Source organism: Schistocerca serialis, chromosome 1 (assembly GCF_023864345.2).
Source record: "Schistocerca serialis cubense isolate TAMUIC-IGC-003099 chromosome 1, iqSchSeri2.2, whole genome shotgun sequence".
Lineage (NCBI taxonomy): Eukaryota > Metazoa > Arthropoda > Insecta > Orthoptera > Acrididae > Schistocerca > Schistocerca serialis.
This window is the reverse complement of record NC_064638.1, coordinates 873,963,944-873,988,946: the sequence shown is the minus strand read 5'-3', so window position 1 is coordinate 873,988,946 and position 25,003 is coordinate 873,963,944. Positions and strand designations below refer to the sequence as shown.

Sequence of the window (25,003 nt, the reverse complement as noted above, 5' to 3'; positions counted from 1 at the left end):
TTTTGAATTAGCATATGTGCGAAATTCTGAAAGAAAAAATTGTTTCTCAGTTCAGTTTGGTGATACTGTATTTGTCAGATACTGTATTTGTGTTGATAAAGATTTCAGTTTATTCAAGAAGGACAAATATAATGCCTTTGTTGGCAAATTGGAATATTTGGAAGTTTTGTTCTACGTTGTTTGCAGATTGATTGTGTTGGGGAAAGTGTATGCAAACCTGGATTTGTTCAGGTTGTTAAGACGGGTGCATCCATGTGTTCCTTAACTCTTGTTATGAAACTTCTACCAGTTTGTCCAATATAGGAGCTTGGACATGTATTGCAAATGAGCTTGTATACACCTGACTTTTGATACTGTTGTATAGTGGTTTTGGTGCTGTGTATGATTTTATTTTGTATTTCGTTGTTGGTGAAGAAGCTTATTTTTATGTTGTATGTCTTGAAGAAGTTGGCAATTTGCTTAGAAATGTTCCTAGGAAAGGCAGGCTTATAAATGTGGTCTTCTTGTTAGTGAGTGGCTGTTCAGCAGTTGGTTGATTTAATTTTGTAGCATGGATTAGTAAATGTATTATCTGTTATAGCAGGATTGTACCCATTGCTGGAGGCAATTGATTTAATAATTTCTAATTCTTTTTGTCTTTTACTTGTGTCCACTGAGATGCAATGTCAAAGTGTGTCGTAATTAGAGCATCTAGCCGATTATCCACGATCGCTCATTTCCTGACCGATTTACCTCTCAGGATTGTATCTATAATCTAACAGTGTCACAGGTATATTACGAGAGTAACATGTCAACAGGTAAACCGTCGTTCCACACCTTTTAACACTGGTGATAAAGGTTGAGTGTTTCTCGCATGTTTCTTTTACATACAGAAAACTTCGCGTATACTAAAATCGCTCTACGGTATCAGCATACAGAGTCGCAAACACTTTTTTTTCTAACACAACCTCTGATTTTTAAAAGAGCGATACAATTTCTGAACGTGCAGAGACAAAGTTCAAATAAGGAGTCATGCCCAATCCTCCATTTTTTTACGTTGTGAAATCCAGCACATAGCTCGCAAAAGTAGTTGTGAGATACTGGTATAACTTACGCACAAAGAATATAACAATTTGTATACGAAAACGTTAAATTGACACAGAAAATTATAGTGAAATGCAGGATGACCTTCAGACGATCGTTGCTTGGTGCTGGGAATGGAAACTGATACACAACATAAACAAATGTAACGTACTGCTCATAAGTAGGCAGAAAGAGCTATTGTCGTATGAGAGGTGTTCAGTAAGCAACGCAATACATTTTTTCCTCGGCCTTTTTCTGTTGAAAAAATGTAGTATTTGCTGTGGGACATCGAGGAATAATCACGCTTCAGCCCCTATAGTTTCATGAAATTCCAATTGGTGTCGATGCTGTAGATAGCCTTCAAAACGGCGTCTGTAACAGATGTGTAATCTGGCGGAGAGCTGTCGCTGAGTTACTTTTGTCGTAAAACGAGGGCATTCAGATATTCATAGGCACTTACAGAATGTGTTCGGAGACCTGGAAGCGACGAAAAGGACGGTGAGTCTTTGGGCGAGACGTCTGTCACCTTCACAACAAGGTCACACAAACCTGTCCCATCTCCCACGTGCCGGCCGGCCACACAAAGCTGTAACTCCTGCAATGTTGGAACGTGCGGACACTCTTATTCGAGGTGATCGACGGATCACAATCAAATACCTCGCTGCTCTACTGGACGTCTGTAGTGGTGATACACTCGTCAACCAGTTGGGGTACTCAAAGGTGTGTGCCCGTTGGTTTCCTCGCCGCCTAACAGAAGACGATAGAGAGCAACGAAGGGCCGTCTGTGCGGTATTGCTTGCGGGTTACGATGCTAATCGTGAAAATTTATTGCCTAACATTATCACAGACGATGAAACATGGGTTCATCACTTCTAACCGGAAATCACACGGCAATCCATAGAGTGGCGACACACCACCTCTCCCGTGAATAAAAAGATCAATATCGCACCCTCAGTAAAATCATGGGGACGGTATTCTAGGACTCTGAAAGCGTTATTTTGTTTGATGTCTTCCCTCATGGTGCAACGATCAACTATGAAGTATTGTGCTACCCTCAGGAAATTGAAGAAACTACTTCAGCATGTTCGTCGCCGCAAAAATAGAAACGAACTTCTTGTTCTTCATAACAACGCAAGGCCTCACACAAGTCTGCGCACCGAGAGGAGGTCACAGAACCTCACTGGTCTGTTCTTCCTCATCCAGCCAGGAGGAGCTCGTATCTCGCACATTCCGACTGCCATCTGTTTGACCCATTGAAGGATGCACTATGGGAAGCTGCACGTGGATGATGCGGAGGCTATTGATGCAACAAGGCGTTCTCCGACGTCGACCAGTAGAGTGGTACCCATGAAGGGCAAACAGTTCCTCCATGTAAGATGGGGTAAGGCCGTCGCATTGTCCATGCCTTCTAATTTGTATGTTTGAATGGCGTACTCAAAGTCGAGCAAATCTGTTCTATTTAGTTGGTGTAAAGACTAAGCCATGCTAAGTATTCATCCAGATGCATGTGCTAAACCTTCTAAAACGACAGTAAAACTGGCTGATATAACCGACTTCACAACTTAGGATCGAACCAAGACAGATCCCGTGTGCCCAATTAGACAAGTTGAACAGTTCTCGCAGTGTGCTGTAAAACCTCGTAGTTCTATATCTACCTGCTGAACGTCGTTGTCGAAATTTTCTCAGTGATGATGATATTGAGTTTAGGGCGCTTAACAGCATGGCCATCAGTGCCGTTACTGCATACCAACATACACACTCCTTGGTTTGAACGCTGTCTGTTTTCACAAGCGAAATTGCTGCGACGGTTCCCCAGTTTTCTGTAGAACGTATGTAGACACGAATATGGGCTTCATTACTTACAAAGTCGATCGATCATATATCCATGAATTCTTTGGAGATAACCTCGTTGTGGTAGACTGAAATATGACTTTTAAAACATTCAACTCACTGTTTCTTTAGAGGGTGATTAATTAGTGTCTCCACTCACAGTAGCCTTTTCGTAGTTGAAGAAAACTGTACTGATCCAGGCCTGAGATGTTGTTTAATGGAAAGATAATCAGCAAAATAAAATAAAGTACCTGTTACATTTGACTGAATAAAACATACGGGCCGAGTTATCCACTCAGAGCTCATGGACTTCCTGCCTCCAAAACTTTAGGTAAGAGACCTGATACTTCACAAAATTCTAAAATGCATGTTACACTGTTGTCACTGTCAGATAAGATGGTGCATGTATCTCCAGCCACGCAGAGGTTTGCCCATAGGCCAGCATATGAAACACATGTAGTTAAAATATGTTGCACCGAAAATGATATTCCATAGGCTCCACACATCGGTGGTCACCCAGCCGGAGAAATGGACAGTGTCCTATTCTTAACCAACTGACTATCATTTCCTATCATTGGTGAGACTGGAATTAGGTTCGCCGTGCCTGTGTGCTCGATTTGGTTGACCGCAGTTTGCCGACCAATATCATCTCACTGACGCATGATCCTTCGCCTGACAATGCGACGTAACATGCACGACGTTGGCGCACCGAATCGCAACCGCTCCCCTACACGTTTCCCTGGCTGCTTTGTCAGCTGCATTATTTTCCCGTATCCTAACTGTCCCGCTACCTAGTAGAATAGCACTTCTTTGTCTTGTTTTTGAATCTGTTGCAAGTCTGTATAAGTTTTTCTACTGAAGTTATTTATTGTACAGATTGCGAGGCACTGCGCGAAGAGACGAGAAATCTTCTGTTGCGACAGCGTCTCACCTGCTCGTTTCCTTTCAGGACTGCGTGTACTTCAGGATCACAATTTCTTATTTATTTCGGGAGGCGAGTCCTGAAGATCCTACCACGGAAGACAGCTCAACAGCCGTGTGTGTACTCCTGCTTAGGTCCATCCCTGTATATGAGGATAAAAACTTGACACAATCTTAAAATTGAGAAAAAGGAAAGAAACGTAATGTGAAGTACACTATTTCTTTCAATCTATCAGGCTTCAAATCACTTTGATTCTCTGAAGACGCCAAGGTGGCAATTTTTTTCATCACTGTTTCGTTACCAGAAGATATGATACATCTTGGTCGATAAGACATTCCTGGGTGGATTGGTCGCATGTGGCCGCCTCCTGAATGTCCGATCAATGTTTTAACGATGCGTTACACTAAATAGCAATGACTGGGGAAATGATAATTTTTTCATGGCCATTCTTGCCGTGGGGAGCCGTCTTCGTAGACTGCATTAGTGAAGTGCTGATCCACGCGAAACGTGCCTCACTCTAGTCGGGATATTAAAAAAGTTCTATAAAACTGCGCTCGACGGGACCTGTCTGCGTCCCAAATATTTCCGCAGAGGCATTCAAAAATAGTATTACGCCCTTTGTTCTTAGGTGTTTTAGGTACGATAGCAAGGTTATTTTCGTGTCGAACATTAGGCCCAGATATCACACATTTTCCTTAAAACTTAAGACATTGTTATCCATTTTGAGAGATGGTTGGTTATAGCTCCGACGTGAACGGTTAAAATTTACACAAATAGCTTTCTCTGATGAGAACCCTAAACCATTTGTATTAGCCCATTTTTCTAACCTCGTAATTGCCAGCTGTAGTTGCTGCATTGTGGTTGTAAGATCGAAAAAAGAAAGGAAAATGGCCAACTCATCCACTATCAGTGGACTTTTGACAGGCGTCTTGACAGCGGATGTAATGTCAACGACAACTATTGCAACAAGTGTTACACGTAGCTCACTGCCTTGGGGATCTGCATTCTCCCTAACGAGAGCGATCTGATCTCTGATCTCTTCCAATTCCAGTCGAGTTCGAGATGGTGTCAATTTATGGGCACATATTTTTCGAACATGACGGAAATTTCATGCTGGTTTATTTATCACTTCTACCGAAGGAAATCGAATTTTCTGTTTCTGACTGATACACTGAAGCAGTCCTCATCGATAAAATGGCAGTGTCTGTCTGTGTCTACTATAATCACACTGCCATGTAAAACTCAGTGTAGCCTCAGAAAGCCGCGGTGTATCTGATACGTGGATTGACAACAAGCGTCCCTCCGTAACGAATAAATTTTATGGCTCTGGAAGATGGTTAGTGTCCTTCTGGATGTTGGCGACAGACGTTGCTTAGTATAATACTGCCATGTTTGTGCTGTGCAAGTGACAGAGGAGAGATGTCTCCAGAGAACTATAAGGGGCGAACAAATGAAAGCGAGATCGATGAAAAAATTTTCATAAACTGTTTACTATTTCACATAAAGTAATGGCCGTAACTGTTAACACTTGGGCTGGGTAAAAAGTAGTGGCAACACTGTTATATTTCATACCACACTTTACCACCTGACATATGTTCACCGTATTACATGCCCTTAATATAATCGTCTCGCATCTCGATCTCTTCCCCCCCCCCCCCCCCCCCCCCCACACACGTGGAAGGTCTCGTGTAACGTCAGCGCGTCCGTCTCTTTCGAAGTCTCGCAAGAACCTCCCTATGGCACGGACGATGTCTTCTCTCACTTCGGTTACTGCATGCAATGATCGAGGTACAACAGTGGCAGCGTTACGAACTTGCAGTGAAAGTGCTCATTCAGGGAACGCGAACGCTGGGCTCGGCGTTACGAACGACGATTAAAGGGACAATCCAATGAATGGAAACGCCATGTTTCTCCTCGCCCATAAATGAGCTTGTCGCAAAGTGATTGTTATTGTGGCTTACGATATCCGTGGGGTAATCCTGTAATATGTTGTAGTACATGGGCAAACGGTCACTGCCGCCTGCTACTGCGATTTCTTGTGACATTGTCATTTACCCGCTCTAACAAGAAAGCGGTGGCACCTTTTGGCACTGCATCCATCATGCTTAATGACAGTGCACGATGCCATACGGCGAACCCCGTGTAGGAACGCCTGAATACGTGGAGGTGGGATATACTGGAGCCTCCATCGTTTCACTCGATATGAGTCCGTGCGATTACGACCAGACCACCAAAAGGAAGAAACCTTTCTGTTACACGTGCTACAACGCAAGATAAGATATCATCCGTGCTATATGGCGATCCTTGCGAGACATCGACAAAGAAGAACGCGCTGGCAGTGTACGAGGCATCCCATCTATGTGGGGGGGGGGGGGGGGGGGGGGGGAGATCGAGATGCGGGGCGATTATATTAAGGGCATGTATACGGTGAATGACTGTCAATAAAGTCTGGCACGAATTATAACAATGTTGCCGCTACTTTTTATCCAAACCATCTACATTTATCCCACTGTGAGACAATACGGTGAACGCCTTCAATGAGAAATGTTTGCGGTTCCCTACGGAACCGTGATTGTTCCCGGGCGTACAACCTCTACCTCCGATGCAAATCGATGGACGCAAATGTCTTCCTTCAGGGTTCCAAACACATGGAGAACGCATGGGAAGAGTTTGGATACAATCATGGTTCCGTAGGCGGCCGCAAACATGCTTCCATGAAGGTATTGACCGTCTAGTCTCGCAACGGGATAAATATATTACTAGGTATGACTATTACTTTTGGAGTAATAAGCATTTACTTACTTTTTTCTATCTGTCTCGTTTTCATTTGATTGCCGCTTACAGAAGATGACTCCGCTTGCTAAAGAGATATCGGACGGGTCCGTTTCTAAAGTTGGATATTGCCGTTCTGGAAACGTTCGCAGTCATTATCATTGTAGCACGACACTGAAACCTTGTAGACGAAATAAACGGTATAATTTTCTGCTCAGAGCATGACAAGCAACTTAATCTAAATTAGTGAGCAACTGCAAAGGCCACGCACAGTCTTCTACATCACGCTCGACAATGTAATATCATAATAGTCTAAACCTGTAACTTTGCAGACTCACAGTTAGCTCTGCATATACGTGACAGTTCTCAATAAAAATTTTGAAGAAAAAGTCTGTACTGCAAATACAGATGAGTGGGCGCCTATGAACAAGACCAACTTTATACAACATTAGCAAAAAATTTGTGCTCGTCAACAATAGAGTAGCGCTCTGCATTGACAAGGTACTTAATTCTGTCGGTGAAGTGACAATGTTAAGCGCGAGATAAGCGGCAGTTACGAGGATTATTTCTTCAACAATTCTTTATTGAACAAAATGAGAATTAAACAAACGAAATAAAGATGCTATTTTTCCACATAATCTCCATCCCGTTCTATGGTCTCCCTCCAGCGCGAAACAATGGCGTGTATGCCCTGTCGGTACCGATCCTTGTCCTGGTGGCGGAGCCAGTACTTCACTGTGTGAATCACCTCCTCATCGTCCTCAAAATGTCTTCCACGAATGGTATCCTTTAATGGCCAAAACAAGTGGAATTCCGATGCGGCCAAGTCAGGGCTGTAGGGTGACAGCCGTGGATGGTCTGCCTGACCGCTGCAAATCGTGCAGCTCCTCCGAACCGCCTTCTGGTTGACCTCACCCTCTGTGTCGAGCGACTAACTGTACTTCTGTCGATAACAGATGCTGCACAGACTTTGCACAAGCGTTTGTGAATATTCCCTACAGTTTCTTTCTCTGCAGTGAGAAATTCAAGGACGGCACGTTGCTTGTAACGTACATCAACTATAGACGCCATTTTGAAACTATCATGCAGCTACGCTATCCGTCGGAAGTGACGGAAACTTGGCGTGCTATCTCAGGATACTTCAAACAATACATACGTAACTTTCCGCATTTGTAGCAGTTTTCGACTGAGAGAAAAAAAAAAAAATGTGTTGCATTACTTTCTGGGCAATCCTCGTAGTTAAAATATACAGGGTGTAACGGGTATTTGGCACCTTAATATGTGCACACGTCGGTGTGTTGACTGTTTTTTCTCTTTGCCGAACAGTCTTCCCATAAACACGTTACATACTTCTGCGTGATTACTCTGCTATTCACAATAAAGTGCCTGGCAGAAGGTTCAGTAAACTACCTTCAAGTTGTCGCTTTACCGTTTCACTCTTGAATGGCGCGCGGGAAAAACGAGCACTTAAATTTTTCTGTGCGAGCAAAAATTGGAAATTTGTTGTAAGGACTATGGGACCAAACTGCTAAGGTCAGCGGTCCCTAGGCATACATGCTAATTAATCCAACATAACCTAACTTACGCTAAGGACAACACACTCACCCATGCCCGAGAGAGGACTCGAATTTCCGACGGGGGGAGGTGCCGGCGATTGGGGGGGGGGGTGGTGGTGGTAGTGAGGTGGGGATGGGGGGGGGGGGGGGATGGAGCCGCGCGGACCGTGACAAGACACCCTAGAGCGCGCGGCTCTGTGTGAACCCTGATGTCTCTTATTTTATCGTGACGATCATTTCTTCCTATGTAGGTCGATGCCAACAGAATGCTTTCGCAATCAGAGGAGAAAACTGATGATTGAAATTTTATGAGAAGATCCCGTCGCAACGAAAAACGCCTTTGTTTTAATGATTGCCACTCCAATTCACGCACCATGTCTGTGGCACCATCTCCCCAATTTCGCGATAATACAGAACGAGCTGCCCTTCTTTGCATGTTTTCGATGTCATCCGTCAGTCCCACCTGATGCGGATCCCACACCGCACAGCAATACTCCAGAGCAGGGCGGACAAGCGTGATGTAAGCAGTCTCTTTGGTAGACCTGTTGCACCTGCTAAGTGTTCTGCCATTGAATCACAGTCTTTGGTTTGCTCTACCCACAACAATATCTAAGTGATCGTTCCAATTTAGATTATTTGTAATTGTAATCCTTAAGTATTTAGTTGCATTTACAGCCATAAGAATTGTGTGACTTATCGCGTAATCGAAATTTAGCTGATTTCTTTTAGTACTCATGTGAATAACTTCACACTTTTCCTTATTCAGTGTCAATTGCCACTTTTCGCACCATGCATATATCTTGTCTAAATCATTTTGCAATTCGTTTTGGTCATCTGATGACTTTACTAGACGGTAAATGACAACATTAACTGCAAACAATGTAATAGGTCTACTCAGATTGTCTCCTATCTCGTTAATATGGATCAGGAACAATAGAGGGCCTATAACACTTCCTTGGGGAACGCCGGATATTACTTTTGTTATACTGGATGACTTTCCGTCTATCACTACGAACTGTGAGCTTTCTGACAGGAAATCACGAATCCAGTCGCACAACTGAGTCGATATTCCATTGGCATGCAGTTTGGTTAGTAGACTCTTATGAGGAACGGTGTCGAAAGCCTTCTGGAAATCTAAAAATATGGAATCAATCTGACATTGCCTGTCTATAGCACTCATTACTTCATGAGTATAAGGAGATAGTTGTGTTTCACAAGAGCGATGTTTTCTGTATCCGTGCTGACTACGTATCAATAAATCGTTTTCTTCAAGGTAATTCATAACGTTCGAACACAGTATATGTTCCAAAACCCTACTGCAAATCGACGTTAGTTTACTATGCGATGTTTTCTGCACAGTCGTTACTTAATCACTATGTGAACTATGTCTGTCGGTATAATTGTTGGGTGTGCGCATGTCCACACTTCAGCATAGATAGAGGCCCTTTAACACTTCTCTGGGGAACGCCGGATACTACTTCTGTTTTACTCGATGGCTTTCCGTGTATTATTACGAACTGTGACCTATCTGACATGAAATCACGAATCCAGTCGCACAACTGAGGCGATATTCCATAGGCACGCAGTTTGGTTAGAAGACGCTGGGGAAAATAAACACGTACTTAGAGGTATTAACCGATCTAAAAACATACGACTTGTAATACCTATAGCTACACTCCTGGAAATTGAAATAAGAACACCGTGAATTCATTGTCCCAGGAAAGGGAAACTTTATTGACACATTCCTGGGGTCAGATACATCACATGATCACACTGACAGAACCACAGGCACATAGACACAGGCAACAGAGCATGCACAATGTCGGCACTAGTACAGTGTATATCCACCTTTCGCAGCAATGCAGGCTGCTATTCTCCCATGGAGACGATCGTAGAGATGCTGGATGTAGTCCTGTGGAACGGCTTGCCATGCCATTTCCATCTGGCGCCTCAGTTGGACCAGCGTTCGTGCTGGACGTGCAGACCGCGTGAGACGACGCTTCATCCAGTGCCAAACATGCTCAATGGGGGACAGATCCGGAGATCTTGCTGGCCAGGGTAGTTGACTTACACCTTCTAGAGCACGTTGGGTGGCACGGGATACATGCGGACGTGCATTGTCCTGTTGGAACAGCAAGTTCCCTTGCCGGTCTAGGAATGGTAGAACGATGGGTTCGATGACGGTTTGGATGTACCGTGCACTATTCAGTGTCCCCTCGACGATCACCAGTGGTGTACGGCCAGTGTAGGAGATCGCTCCCCACACCATGATGCCGGGTGTTGGCCCTGTGTGCCTCGGTCGTATGCAGTCCTGATTGTGGCGCTCACCTGCACGGCGCCAAACACGCATACGACCATCATTGGCACCAAGGCAGAAGCGACTCTCATCGCTGAAGACGACACGTCTCCATTCGTCCCTCCATTCACGCCTGTCGCGACACCACTGGAGGCGGGCTGCACGATGTTGGGGCGTGAGCGGAAGACGGCCTAACGGTGTGCGGGACCGTAGCCCAGCTTCATGGAGACGGTTGCGAATGGTCCTCGCCGATACCCCAGCAGCAGCAGTGTCCCTAATTTGCTGGGAAGTGGCGGTGCGGTCTCCTACGGCACTGCGTAGGATCCTACGGTCTTGGCGTGCATCCGTGCGTCGCTGCGGTCCGGTCCCAGGTCGACGGGCACGTGCACCTTCCGCCGACCACTGGCGACAACATCGATGTACTGTGGAGACCTCACGCCCCACGTGTTGAGCAATTCGGCGGTACGTCCACCCGGCCTCCCGCATGCCCACTATACGCCCTCGCTCAAAGTCCGTCAACTGCACATACGGTTTACGTCCACGCTGTCGCGGCATGCTACCAGTGTTAAAGACTGCGATGGAGCTCCGTATGCCACGGCAAACTGGCTGACACTGACGGCGGCGGTGCACAAATGCTGCGCAGCTAGCGCCATTCGACGGCCAACACCGCGGTTCCTGGTGTGTCAGCTGTGCCGTGCGTGTGATCATTGCTTGTACAGCCCTCTCGCAGTGTCCGGAGCAAGTATGGTGGGTCTGACACACCGGTGTCAATGTGTTCTTTTTTCCATTTCCAGGAGTGTAGTTGACAAATAACGCAAATACTGACGTAACGTTGTTCGGAACTTCACCCTCAGTCACCAATAGGAATATCTGCACTTACACGCGTTACACAGTGTATATTTCTGTGTTTTCGCCCAGCTTGGGAGTATTGTGCGAAAAATAAATCTCTGAAGTTTTTTCGCACAATACATTTACTATTGCTGGCGTCGTCTTTCACAGGCGATGTTTCAAGTGTGTTGCAAGTGCTTACTGCTTTGAGTCCTCTCAGACTGGAAAATGGAATTAGCCCATCAAAATATTCTAAAATGTATCTTCTAACAATCACGCTCAAAAATCTGTGTAAGACGACCATCCCTCACTGCCTCGGCTCACTTTTGAACACGCGGATTACGGTTTCTGAACGTGTCGTCATTTCACCGTTCGTTCGTTTGGGGCGAAAACAATAAAAGTTTGACTCACAGGAGCAGCGCGAGGTCGAGCGCCATGATGGCGGCGGAGAGCAGGTGGAAGGCGCCGGGGAAGGACTCGATGGTCGCCTTGAAGACGGCGCTGTAGGCGGGAGGTCCCACCAGTGGACACAGCGACTCCAGCGTCACCGCCAGCGCGAACACCTGGCCTGTGGACACACAGAACAGACGGGCGCTGCTCATCTCTCTCCACAATGCGGTCACATGGGTGCAGTGGCTTTCAAACAGCCTCTTCATTCCTCATATTAATTTTCAGCAGCCTTGTGTAACACCACATCTCAAATCCACAAACCAAAGAATTTTGTGCTCCAGACATACGTTCCTCAGGAACGTCTTCCTCAGATCAGGGCTTATGTCCGATACTAGTCGACTTCTTTCCTCGAGGAATGCTCTCTTAGCTAGTGTGGTAGTCTCCTTAATTCTCCTTTATACGTCCATCAAGGGCTTATTCTCTTTTTTTCCATGGTAGAAAAATTTGTTGGAATGGACGCTCTATTCTCTTCACACCGACAGCTTATTTCCTCTCCTATCAGTTAAGCACACAATTCCAAACCTTCGTAGAGACACTCAATGCACCTTTTCCATCAAACCGCTCTCTCTTCCTTGTCTAAGGGTAGAAATAGTTTTCACTTTTGATGGTAATGTCTTTGGTTTTAAATTCTCCGAAAATTTTATCTGAATGTATTTGTATTTTCTCCTTTTGTCTATTAATAGCAGCATTTCCTCGTTCACCTATTATCCATGTTGTGTCTATACAAGACAGCCTAGACACAATGAGAGAAAGCCGAAAGGCACGCGCTAATTTAAAGCAGGATGGCGTGAGGTCTGAAACGGGATACGTAATGAATGCTATAAAGAAAAGTACGTATCTTCTGGAATACTTAACTTTAATCCATCCTTTTGGTACATCTGGAGATTGTGGCGATACAAGTGAGACTCTTTAGATACATGCAATGTTACTAATGGCGCCTTGCTAGGTCGTAGCCATTGACTTAGCTGAAGGCTATTCTAACTATTGGCTCGGCTAATGAGCAATGCTTCGTCCATGTAGTCGCTAGCAAAGTCGTCCGTACAACTGGGGCGAGTGCTAGTCCGTATCTCGAGACCTGCCTTGTGGTGGCGCTCGGTCTGCGATCACACAGTGGCGACACGCGGGTCCGATATGTACTAATGGACCGCGGCCGATTTAAAGCTACCACCTAGCAAGTGTGGTGTCTGGCGGTGATACCACAATCCCTTCCCAGTTATCTTTCTTATATCTGTATTTGTCTGTCTAACTACTGTGATTACCGCTTTTAGTAATGACAATTCATCCTCAACTAACTAATACAATAACATTCATTACTCCAATAACTACAGCTTTAGGGATCAGGAATCGTAGCTCATCATTCCTCAATGTTTCAGATCCCACATATTTCTACAATGGTTCTCGCCAACAAATGTCTTAATGTCGAACCTATTCAAATGGTTCAAATGGCTCTGAGCACTATGGGACTTAACATCTGAGGGCATCAGTCCCCTAGAACTTAGAACTACTTAAACCTAACTAACCTAAGGACATTACACCCACCCATGCCTGAGACAGGATTCGAACCTGCGACCGTAGCGGTTCCTCACAATTACTAAATTACGATAAGAGTCTATGTTTGCTCCTTGGTACGGTTTACAATCTAATATTTGATTTCGAAATATCTGTCTGACAATGACGTAATCCAGTAGGTATCTTCTTGTTATTTTTGAATAGAAAATTTTCAATTACTAGCGGAAATCCGTTATAGAATTCAAGATTTCTTTCTCCTGTTTCATTCTTATTGCCGAACATGTGTTCCCCGACAGCTCTGTGTATTATTTCTTCCTTCTTCTATAGTGTTCCAAAGCCCCTGGATTATTACATAAAAGTTTCCCTTTACGTGTTGTGTACCGCGTTCACTTCCATCATATACACCTGCTAACTCGTCGTATGCTGCTTGTGGTATTGGCAGTTGTAACTGAACTGTAATTGTTCTCTTTCAATGGATTTAGCTTCTGTTGAGAATAATCCTATCTCTGAATTGTTCAGTGTCACTCACATCTTGCCCTACCCCAGTAGCCATAGTGGATCTTACTCCCTTTACGTCATTTCCTGACGTGATTGACATTACTAATTTTTATTTTTTTATTTTTTCAGTAGATACCCTCATCCTCCTTCCATTTCAATTCACTAACAAGGAACTCCTTGAGTGCGAGGCCGCAAAAGGCCAATGATGTTTACGGCATTCGACGCCCCACGTATTGTCTACCAGGCAACCCACAATATTGGCTGCTAGTGGCGATAGGGTTTGGGACTGGAGATATCCAGTTGTGAGCACTGCATGAGGCTACGGAGCGTAGTTCAACTGTTTATTCGATGAGTAACTCAACAGTGCTACAGGGCTAGTGGTGTTGATATAAAGCAGAGCAATGGCAACGATAAACAAAGCAAACATTGCATTATTTCTACAACAACAGTTGCCAAAGTTAACATATCGTCAGAAAGGAACCCAAGGAATTTCGAAGAGTGAGAAAGAAGAGGCAAATGAAATATCAGTGTTTCCGGAAGAGGTGTCAGTGGAATTATGATGTCGTATACGCTCGACTGTGAGGTCAATGTACAAGTGGAGTACAATGATGACGACGCGTGCTTAACAAGGGAAATTAATATTGAAACAAATCATGTAGTCATGTAGTTCACCATCCTTCTCGGACAGGAGCCACAAATCTCGTCTCCAATGAAATGTGGTAAAGGATAATTGTTGTCCAAAGTGGGCTTACTAAGCATAATTACATACATGGAAGATCATCCGCAGCATAGTAAAGAAAAAAAAAGAAAACAATTATGAATAGATTTCGATTAAGTCCGTAGCAGTATGACCGTGTAATACATAAGAAAAATTACTGATATTCAAGGGAGGTCAAGACGTACTTGTTACAAAAACTGGCGTTTCCGCATTTCAAGGATGTTCGATACAATGACAGGACGCGCATGATAGTGACCTACTACTACTTTATCCAAAGCACTTTGCGTGCGGCATAGATTACAGCTATTTCAAGGGAAGCAATGGATGGTTGCATAACTTCAAACAGCGTTACAAAATTGGAAAAGTAAGGTAATGAAATTTCAAACCAAGTGTCATCTTGACGATGTACAGTATACTGTGGAATCGACCCGACAATATGTAGATCAGCTAAGCAAAGAAATTTGTTTCCAACTCCACCAATCTGGATTTCAAGAGGAAATTCATATGAAGGGAAACTTGGAAATTAGAGTACCAAGAGTACTGTATCAATGTCAACTAACATCAATGCCTTAACGTATTCATATACAATTATGCCGACTGTTGATTTGGATGGCAAATTGACTGGAAAGTTATTTATTGTGCTGTGAGAAGTTGGTGGTGCTTTGCTCCCTACGATTCTTTCTCGTGTGTGTGATCTTGCAAGGGCAGTACTGAATATTTACATCTCATCAAGCAAGAGTGGGAAAATGGGCGTGAGAAAACTACAGCTATGGTATGAGCACTACTTTTGGCCAACAGCTGGTAAAAATAACTTGTTTTTCTTGATTCATGGTGCTTATACTCGTAAACATCATACTCCTTTAGAGGAAACTATCCCTTCTAAAAAATGTGTGACATTGCTGTTCATACAACGGGGAACCACTGGACAAGTTCAGCAACTGGATGTTTGTATTACTCGTGACCACAAAACGTATTATCGCGCTATCTGCAGCTAGGAGTTAAAGGATAGTCAGTTTCACGATAAGTTCCACGACAGACTGTTTCGCATTCGGTTTCATGCCATCACATTCCATCCGCTCTCATCACCCCCTTACACGAATATGATTTTATATGCGTTCTTTAAGAGTGGATACCTAGCTGAACGTCCTGTGCAGTTTGTAACTCCCAAGGAATTCGCCTTCGATCTTGATGGTGCGAACCTCTGAGATCACTGTGGCGCGCCATTTTTCATTTGGTGTTCATGGAGCAAGTTAATAGTTTGTTTTGAACATTTCTTGAATGTCGCAGATGTCCATTTTGTGAAGTTTAATACAAACAGCCCATAGATGGTTGATCTCTGCACCTCCCAGACACTCATTTCCTGTCGTCCTCCTGATGCACATTCTGAGTCATTAGCAGTTAATATTTTTCTGTCATAATTGTTAACACAACATTTTCTAACTGGCCTAACTGAAGATTGAGCTTGCGACCTCGCAATCAAGGGGTTTCGTGTAAGCCCTAATAGATCTACGTTGTAGCCTTCATATTTCCATTTTCTGATGTAATACCTCCCTTATTACATTCTGGTTCTGACATTCAAACCTCCGACTTATAGAATGTTGCCACTTAATTTATCTTTTTTTCTTTTCCTCATGATCACATCCCAGTTAGCTAATAAATCGTAAAACTGCTGTTATAAAGGGAACTGCACTCACCTATCTCGTCCTTGGCAACCAGCCTCGTCAGCATCGCCCTTACCATAACCCAGATCAAGGCTCCGAAGCAGCCGATAGCTCCGCCTACAAACAAATCAGAACACATTTCATTGAGAGGAGAACGATAGTGTCAGAATGGAGGAGGAGTGTAGGTATTGACGATGAATACAGTTGCTCGATGTTTTCTCTGAATATACTCGGTATAATAACACAGAGAAAACATAGCAAATGATATACAGGAACAACAACCCACGTAACTCAAACACTGGAATAACATAGAGTTGGAGTAGGGATAGTCATAACTGCTAATAAGGACATAACTCAGCGAACACAAAATAAAAATTCGCAGGACAGCTGACAACATACCCAGAAACATGTACCACGACTCCGGTGATATGGCGTGGATTACGGCTGCAGAGATCTTGCAGGAGAAAGTGATGAAGGCTATCCAGCCGTCGCCCAACTTGAGCCACCGCACGAACACCATGACGCCCACCAAGGTTCCTGCAACGATGGAACGCCTTGTCTTGGAACAGTAGCTCATTTTGCGATCCATCACAGCAATGTGCGGATTTTAGTAAACATTACTCTCATAGTACTTATTCTGGTACAACTGTATTCGGAAACCTCTGCACGATATTTCTAAACAAACCATGAAATCTAAGAAAGCCGAATATTTACAGTCTTACTGAAAAACAGTCTGTTCTACAATAGAACATTTTTAATGACAGTATTTTAAACTCGACAAAAGAAAGCTCCTTAAGGAAAAGCAAAACCGGAGAAAATTTCTAACGAAGAGACATATAAACTTATGTATAGATCACCAACACCGCAGCACATATTGGAAACCTAATGTAAATGGTTTTACTGGATACTCACTTGCCGCTGCGCTTAGGGTAGCATTAAGCGCGTTGAAAGAAAAAGCTAATTTCTGATCAGTCCTGTTGATAAATATTTATTATCTATCTCTTTGCATCTTCAGCTGTTTTAGTGTTAAATCTGTGTATTGAGCTCCAAAATGACGTCGAATACTTTGGGACGTGACAGGAAGCAGAACTAATGTGCTGAGCCTCACCTCCAGCAGTGGTGCCATTGCTGAAGAATCTGAACAGCAGGTTGTCCTCCATCGTCCACTGGAACTTGGCGTTCACGAACTGGTAGTAGACAACACCTTCTCCTAGAAATGCGGAACACAGCATTACACGTTGAGTATTTCCAGATACTGGTCCAAGTACGAATTGAAATAAAAAACTCTTCTGTAGTTTCGGTTTCTATATCGTTTCTGCAGATGAATGTAATACCTTTTGCATTCGATATCACTTGCTCACTGAATATCATCTGAACAATTGAAAAGCGCTGTTGATAAAACTACCTAGTACAATGAAACAACTACTGGTTGTAATTCAGTCATCTGCCTCTATCTTCTCTACTAATGGGAAGCTACACATAAGGGTAAGGTTTCTGAAAATGAATGGATGCTAAGCATCAAAATGTATTCACATGAAAAGTATCTGTCAAGTGGGAACGAGGGACCAGCACACATGTAGTGAGAGAAATTACTTCATTCTTTGACATGAAATTCAGAATACATTACTTTCTGCTTCGGTAAACAGCTGTTACGCTGTGTTAAAAATTGAGGACAAGGAATAAAATTATCTTTGACTTCATCATACCAAGTTTAAAAAGTAACACAGGCAAGCTCCTACAGAAGCAGAGAGTACGTAAAATACGTTGATACGAGGGGTTCCATTTTATATACTCCTCATATATATATATATATCACTGGTCATTAAAATTGCTACACCTCGAAGATGACGTGCTACAGATGCGAAATTTAACCGACAGGAAGAAGATGCAGTGATATGCAAATGATTAGCTTTTCAGAGCATTCACACAAGGTTGGCACCCGTGGCGAAGCCTACAGCGTGCTGAAATGAGGAAAGTTTCCAACCGATTTCTCATACACAAACAGCAGTTGACCGGTGTTGCCTGGTGAAACGTTGTTGTGATGCTTCGTGTAAGGAGGAGAAATGCGTACCATCACGTTTCCGACTTTGATAAAGGTCGGATTGTAACCTATCGCGATTGCGGTTTATCGTATCGCGAAATTGCTGTTCGCGTTGGTCGAGATCCAATGACTGTAAACAGAATATGGAATCGGTGGGTGCAGGAGGGTAATACGGAACGCTGTGCTGGATCCCAACGGCCTCGTATCACTAGCAGTCGAGATGACAGGCATCTTCTACGCATGGCTGTAACGGATCGTGCAGCCACGTCTCGATTCCTGAGTCAACAGATGGGGACGTTGGCAAGACAACAACCATCTGCATGAACACTTCGACGACGTTTGCAGCAGCATGGACTATCAGATCGGAGACCATGGCTGCGGTTATACTTGACGCTGCATCACAGACAGGAGCGCCTGCGATGGTGTACTCGACGACGAACCTGGGTGCACGAACGGCAAAACGGCATTTTTGTATGAATCCACGTTCTGTTTACAGCATCATGATGGTCGCATCCGTGTTTGGTGACATCGCGGTGAACGCACATTGGAAGCGTGTAATCGTCATCGCCATACTGGCGTATCACCCGGCGTGATGGTATGGGGTGCCATCGGTTACACGTCTCGGTCACCTCTTCCTCGCATTGACGGCACTTTGAACAGTGGACGTTACATTTCAGCTTGTTACGACCCGTGGCTCCACCCTTCATTCGATCCCTGAGAAACCCTATGTTTCAGCAGGATAATGCACGACCGCATGTTGCAGGTCCTGTACGGGCCTTTCTGGAAACAGAAAATGTTCGACTGCTGCCCTGGCCAGTACATTCTCCAGATCTCTCACCAATTGAAAACGTCTGGTCAATGGTGGCCGGGCAACTGGCGCATCAAAATACGCCAGTCACTATTCTTGATGAACTGTGATATCATGTTGAAGCTGCATGGGCAGCTGTACCTGTACACGCCATCCAAGCTCTGTTTGACTCAATGCCCAGGCGTATCAAGGCCGTTATTACGGCCAGAGATGATTGTTCTGGGTATTGATTTCTCAGGATCTACGCACCCAAATTGCGTGAAAATGTAATCACATGTCAGTTGTAGTATAATATATGTGTCCAATGAATACCCTTTTATCATCTGGATTTCTTCTTGTTATATATATACGCCTCATTGGATCGAAACTGTATCCTTACTTTTTATCGACTACATTCTGTTCACTGCGTACAAAATAATATATGCAGTGAACTTCGTTCCTGTTTTCCAGAGTATTTTAGCTTTGTGATCCCGCGAAATCTATGTAGAGAGTTCATCTTAAATACACTGACAGAAAAAAAATCGGAGCACCAAGAGGAAGTTGTGCATCATAAACGAAAGTTCGAAGGATTGTTTCTATATCTGAAAGATAATGTCTTATCAAATTCTGCACCAGTCACATAGGAGTGGAGTTAGTAGCGCCACTATGAGGAGGCTTTAAAAACACGTTGTACCAGACGTGAGAGTTAGTTACCTTTGAGATTGGACGTGACGAATTGATTTTAGTCGAGAATGCTTTTAAGGCGACAAAGATGCAATTTTCAACACCTCACTGAGTCTGAACAAGGTCGTGTAATTGGCCTACGAGAAGCTGGATGCTCCTTCCGTAATATTGTAGACACTTGGCAGGAGTGTAGCCACTGTACACGACTGCTGATAGTGACGGTAACGAGAGTGTACAGTTGCAAGAAGACCGGGCTCTGGACAGTCACGAGCACTTCAGAGAAGGAATACCATCGTTTTTTATGTATGGCTCTGGCGCATCGTACTACATCTACAGCACCAATTCGAGTAGCAGTTGGCACTACACTGTCGTAACGAACTGTTAAAAAGCGAGAGCTCATCGGAGGGCAGGGTGGAGGTCTATTGTGTTTTCTGATGAAAGCTGGATCTACCTCAGTGATGGTTGTGTGTTGGTTAGAAGGAGGCCATTTTAGAGCCTGCGACTTATCTGTCTGCGTCATAGACACTCTGACCCTTCACCTGTCTGGGGGACGATGATAGCAGGAGCACTCTCGTGGTTATCCCACGGACCCTGACTGCAAAACTGTATGTCAGAGTGGTGATTCGACCTGTCGTGCTGCCATTCATGAACAGTATTCCATGGGGTGTTTTGCAAAAGGATAACGCTCTCCCACATGCGGCTGTTGTAACCCAATATGCTCTATAGAATGTCGATATGTTGGCTTGATCCACTCGATCACCAGATCCGTCTCCAATCGAGTAAATATGGGATACAATCGAATGACATCTCCAGCGTCATCCACGAACAGCATTAACCGTCGCTGTATTGACCGACCAAGTGCACAGGGATGGAACTCCAGTCCACAAACTGACATATGGCACACGTACAACAGTCTGACGGATATTTGCGTACCGGAATTCCACATTTGCAATGACTTATCTCGCTCTTGCATTAACCTGTGATCATGCAATGTTAATCACTTAAATATGTTACCAAGACAAATGTATTCCTGTAATTTCCTTACTCTACGTTAATAATGTATTGGTGTTGCGATTTTTTTCCGTCAGTGTATATAGCAGTCCAACAACTTTAAATACGGAGATAGTTCTGGAGCAGACTTGATGAATTGTGCTTGAATATACCAGAAAATACCAAGTGTGAAGACAATGTGATGTTTCATTCCGATTTTATTCTCTACTAGAACATGTACGACTCTTAACAAAAAAAAAAAAAAAAAAAAAAAAACTATTAACAAAAGTAAGCTCGTAGCGTTTTTTCGTAGATCAGTGCGTGAACGTGGACATACCTTGGGAGATAAGGACGCTAGTGACGGCCACGAAGATGACGATTAGGATGGCTGTGCGTCCGTGGTGTGGCCGCTTCATCAGGGACGTCTTGAGAGCGTCGCGCACCAGCTGGGGGTGGAAGATCCCCTTGCAGCAGCTGCAGCTCCCCTAAGCACACGAGACACGTTAACGTTAGTTTATGATAAATACACTCCTGGAAATTGAAATAAGAACACCGTGAATTCATTGTCCCAGGAAGGGGAAACTTTATTGACACATTCCTGGGGTCAGATACATCACATGATCACACTGACAGAACCACAGGCACATAGACACAGGCAACAGAGCATGCACAATGTCGGCACTAGTACAGTGTATATCCACCTTTCGCAGCAATGCAGGCTGCTATTCTCCCATGGAGACGATCGTAGAGATGCTGGATGTAGTCCTGTGGAACGGCTTGCCATGCCATTTCCATCTGGCGCCTCAGTTGGACCAGCGTTCGTGCTGGACGTGCAGACCGCGTGAGACGACGCTTCATCCAGTGCCAAACATGCTCAATCCGGAGATCCGGAGATCTTGCTGGCCAGGGTAGTTGACTTACACCTTCTAGAGCACGTTGGGTGGCACGGGATACATGCGGACGTGCATTGTCCTGTTGGAACAGCAAGTTCCCTTGCCGGTCTAGGAATGGTAGAACGATGGGTTCGATGACGGTTTGGATGTACCGTGCACTATTCAGTGTCCCCTCGACGATCACCAGTGGTGTACGGCCAGTGTAGGAGATCGCTCCCCACACCATGATGCCGGGTGTTGGCCCTGTGTGCCTCGGTCGTATGCAGTCCTGATTGTGGCGCTCACCTGCACAGCGCCAAACACGCATACGACCATCATTGGCACCAAGGCAGAAGCGACTCTCATCGCTGAAGACGACACGTCTCCATTCGTCCCTCCATTCACGCCTGTCGCGACACCACTGGAGGCGGGCTGCACGATGTTGGGGCGTGAGCGGAAGACGGCCTAACGGTGTGCGGGACCGTAGCCCAGCTTCATGGAGACGGTTGCGAATGGTCCTCGCCGATACCCCAGGAGCAACAGTGTCCCTAATTTGCTGGGAAGTGGCGGTGCGGTCCCCTACGGCACTGCGTAGGATCCTACGGTCTTGGAGTGCATCCGTGCGTCGCTGCGGTCCGGTCCCAGGTCGACGGGCACGTGCACCATCCGCCGACCACTGGCGACAACATCGATGTACTGTGGAGACCTCACGCCCCACGTGTTGAGCAATTCGGCGGTACGTCCACCCAGCCTCCCGCATGCCCACTATACGCCCTCGCTCAAAGTCCGTCAACTGCACATACGGTTCACGTCCACGCTGTCGCGGCATGCTACCAGCGTTAAAGACTGCGATGGAGCTCCGTATGCCACGGCAAACTGGCTGACACTGACGGCGGCGGTGCACAAATGCTGCGCAGCTAGCGCCATTCGACGGCCAACACCGCGGTTCCTGGTGTGTCCGCTGTGCCGTGCGTGTGATCATTGCTTGTACAGCCCTCTCGCAGTGTCCGGAGCAAGTATGGTGGGTCTGACACACCGGTGTCAATGTGTTCTTTTTTCCATTTCCAGGAGTGTATGTTACAGCTCTCCTTGTTCAGTGGTGGGCGTAAAACAGGCTACCAACTCACGTCTTGTGGTGGTGTGTAGCGCGCAGTGGTCTCTGGCAGCAGGAAGATGGAGTACAGCAGACACAGCACCATGAGGCCGGCAGCCAGTTGGTACACGCCTTCGTAGTTGAGGCTCAGGAACAGCGGCGTGGACAGCCCTGACCCCAGCATCACAGCCAAATACTGCGACACGTCCAGCAGTCCTAGTCTGCAAGCAGCAGTTTCAGGGTGTCAGGAGAGCTTTGCTCTTGAGATGTGGGACACTACTACAAGACGTATTCAATAAGTAATGCAACACACATTTTTCTGAAAGCAGGTTGGTTTTATTCAGGATTCCAATACACCATACTATCCCTCACTTTTGGCTACAAAACCCTATTTAAACATGATCTCTGTTCAATACGACGGCCTTACGCCACATTACTGGAAGGGCTTGTATCCCACATAATACCACTATACTGGTCGACTGCGGAGCCAACATCTTGCTGCATCAATAACTTCCACATCATCCTTTATTCGGCCAAACAGATGATAGCTCGTTATGGTCTTCTGTTAGATGGCGAGGAACCAAGCGGATACACACCTTTGAGTCTCCAACTGACGAACGAATGTGACATCAGTATCAGCGGAGACGTACAGTTGAGCGGCGAGGTGGTTGATTGTGGTCCGTCGATCACCTCGTAAAGAGAGTGTCCGCACGTTCCAGCTTCGAGGGAGAGACAGCTGTGTACGACCGCCCGGCACGCGGGAGACCGGACAGGTTTGCGCGACCTTGTTGCGATGATGACAGACGCCTCACCCAAAGACTAGCCGTGATTTTGTTCATTGGTAGGTCTCCTAGACATTCTGCAGGCTCCTATGAATATCTGTCATTCTCTAGTTTTCCGCCAAAAGAAGCTCAAGGACAGTTCTAAGCTCGGAACGCGCCTCTGTTACAGACGCCATTTTTGAAGGCTACGCAAAGCGCCGCCATCTGTCGAAGTACCATGAAACCTCAGGGGCTGAAGCGGGAATATTCCACGATGTTCCACAACAAATTCCACATTTTTTCAATCGAAATTTGCCGGGAAAATAAGTGTATCGCATTACTTACGGAACACACTCGTACATCAAAAGTAATGGGTCTTCTGGTCTTCAGATCTATCAGATGGTCTCACCATTACTATTGCTGTGGATCCTGATCACATTAAGTCCAAAAACGTTAGCGCTGGCATTACAAATATTTATACATCACGTATAACTGCCACAGTGATGACACGAGTCGTCAGTTAAAAAAAAAGTGTCTGTTGGCTAAATTTATTAATCCTGAACACGCCACTTGTGTGTGTGACTCTGTATTGTTTTTTTATTTTAATTTCTGTATTGTTTTTCTTTACGTTACGTATTTTTTTGCATTTTGTGTGATTTGCACCAGTGTCTGTTAAATACGTATGTGATTTCATTGTGATTTATATGATTTATATCTCGCCCCTATAAGAGATTTAATATCAGTGCTTAATGTTAATAACGCAGAGAGTGAGACAGTTGAAGGATGGTGCAGGGAGTTCAGCGAAGGACTAAGACGAAAATATATTATGATAAAAGCTCACCAATTTTATTGACAAGAGGTTTGTCGGCAAGAGAAGAAGGAAGGGTTTTGATCAATGGGTGCGGCGAGGCGGGTTTATTGAGGTGGCGTACTTGTTTGATCACTGTCTCTCGTCGTACGGTGCACTACCAAAGTTCCAACTACCTCAGTACGGCATTTGATCACCAGCCCGTTTCTCTGCATACGTAGATACTGTCCAGACGATGTTAAAAGCAGCGTGCAAGAAAAACACCGTCAGGTCCACGTAAACTCTGGTAGCAAGCTATCCTGTAATACCTTATAACAAATTTCGGGTGGAGGGCGATTTCTTCATCTCTTTAGAAGCATGTCAAACTTCTGCAAACGAGTTCTTTTATTTTTTGAGATTCAAAATAAACACTTGCCATCATCCAGTATTTAATTAACGAATAATATAACTGTCCTCAGCTCACAGTTCACGCAACTCAGTACTCACTCAAGGCAGTCAGAGATGCACTAAAGACCGACCCGAACTATTGCGCGATCTACAGTCATTACTCTGCTACAATATACGAGTTTCACATTCGGTCCTTTTTAGTGGATTAGTAAAGAAACTGCTCGCCACCTATTCCATAAACGGGTATGAAACATACCACGCGGAATTCTACAAAGACCGAAAGTTCACACGTTTTATCAATCCAACAGATCACTTCACAAAGCTCAGATTTTCACAATCTGTCCGTAAATGCAACTGCTTTCATGGAAATACAATCCGGACGCGAGAAACCAGTAACTTCTTCATTTTACTCATAATATAGACGGACACGTCCAACATGACCTACACGTCCGATAGTTAGCAAGCGACTGCTTCACTC

The 25,003-nt window shown here is 44.9% G+C and overlaps 1 protein-coding gene across 1 annotated transcript in view; it reads right to left on the bottom strand.

Moving 5' to 3' along the window:
• Nucleotides 1-25,003, bottom strand: part of LOC126458428 (tetracycline resistance protein, class D-like) — a 51,988-nt gene that overhangs the window by 13,689 nt on the left and 13,296 nt on the right. The window contains exons 3-8 of the mRNA XM_050095472.1: nt 22,604-22,790; nt 20,942-21,089; nt 17,211-17,312; nt 16,502-16,639; nt 16,136-16,219; nt 11,678-11,834 (exon numbers count right to left, since the gene is read on the bottom strand). Coding sequence (XP_049951429.1) covers nt 11,678-11,834; nt 16,136-16,219; nt 16,502-16,639; nt 17,211-17,312; nt 20,942-21,089; nt 22,604-22,790 — 816 coding nt within the window. The remainder of the gene's footprint in view (nt 1-11,677; nt 11,835-16,135; nt 16,220-16,501; nt 16,640-17,210; nt 17,313-20,941; nt 21,090-22,603; nt 22,791-25,003) is intronic.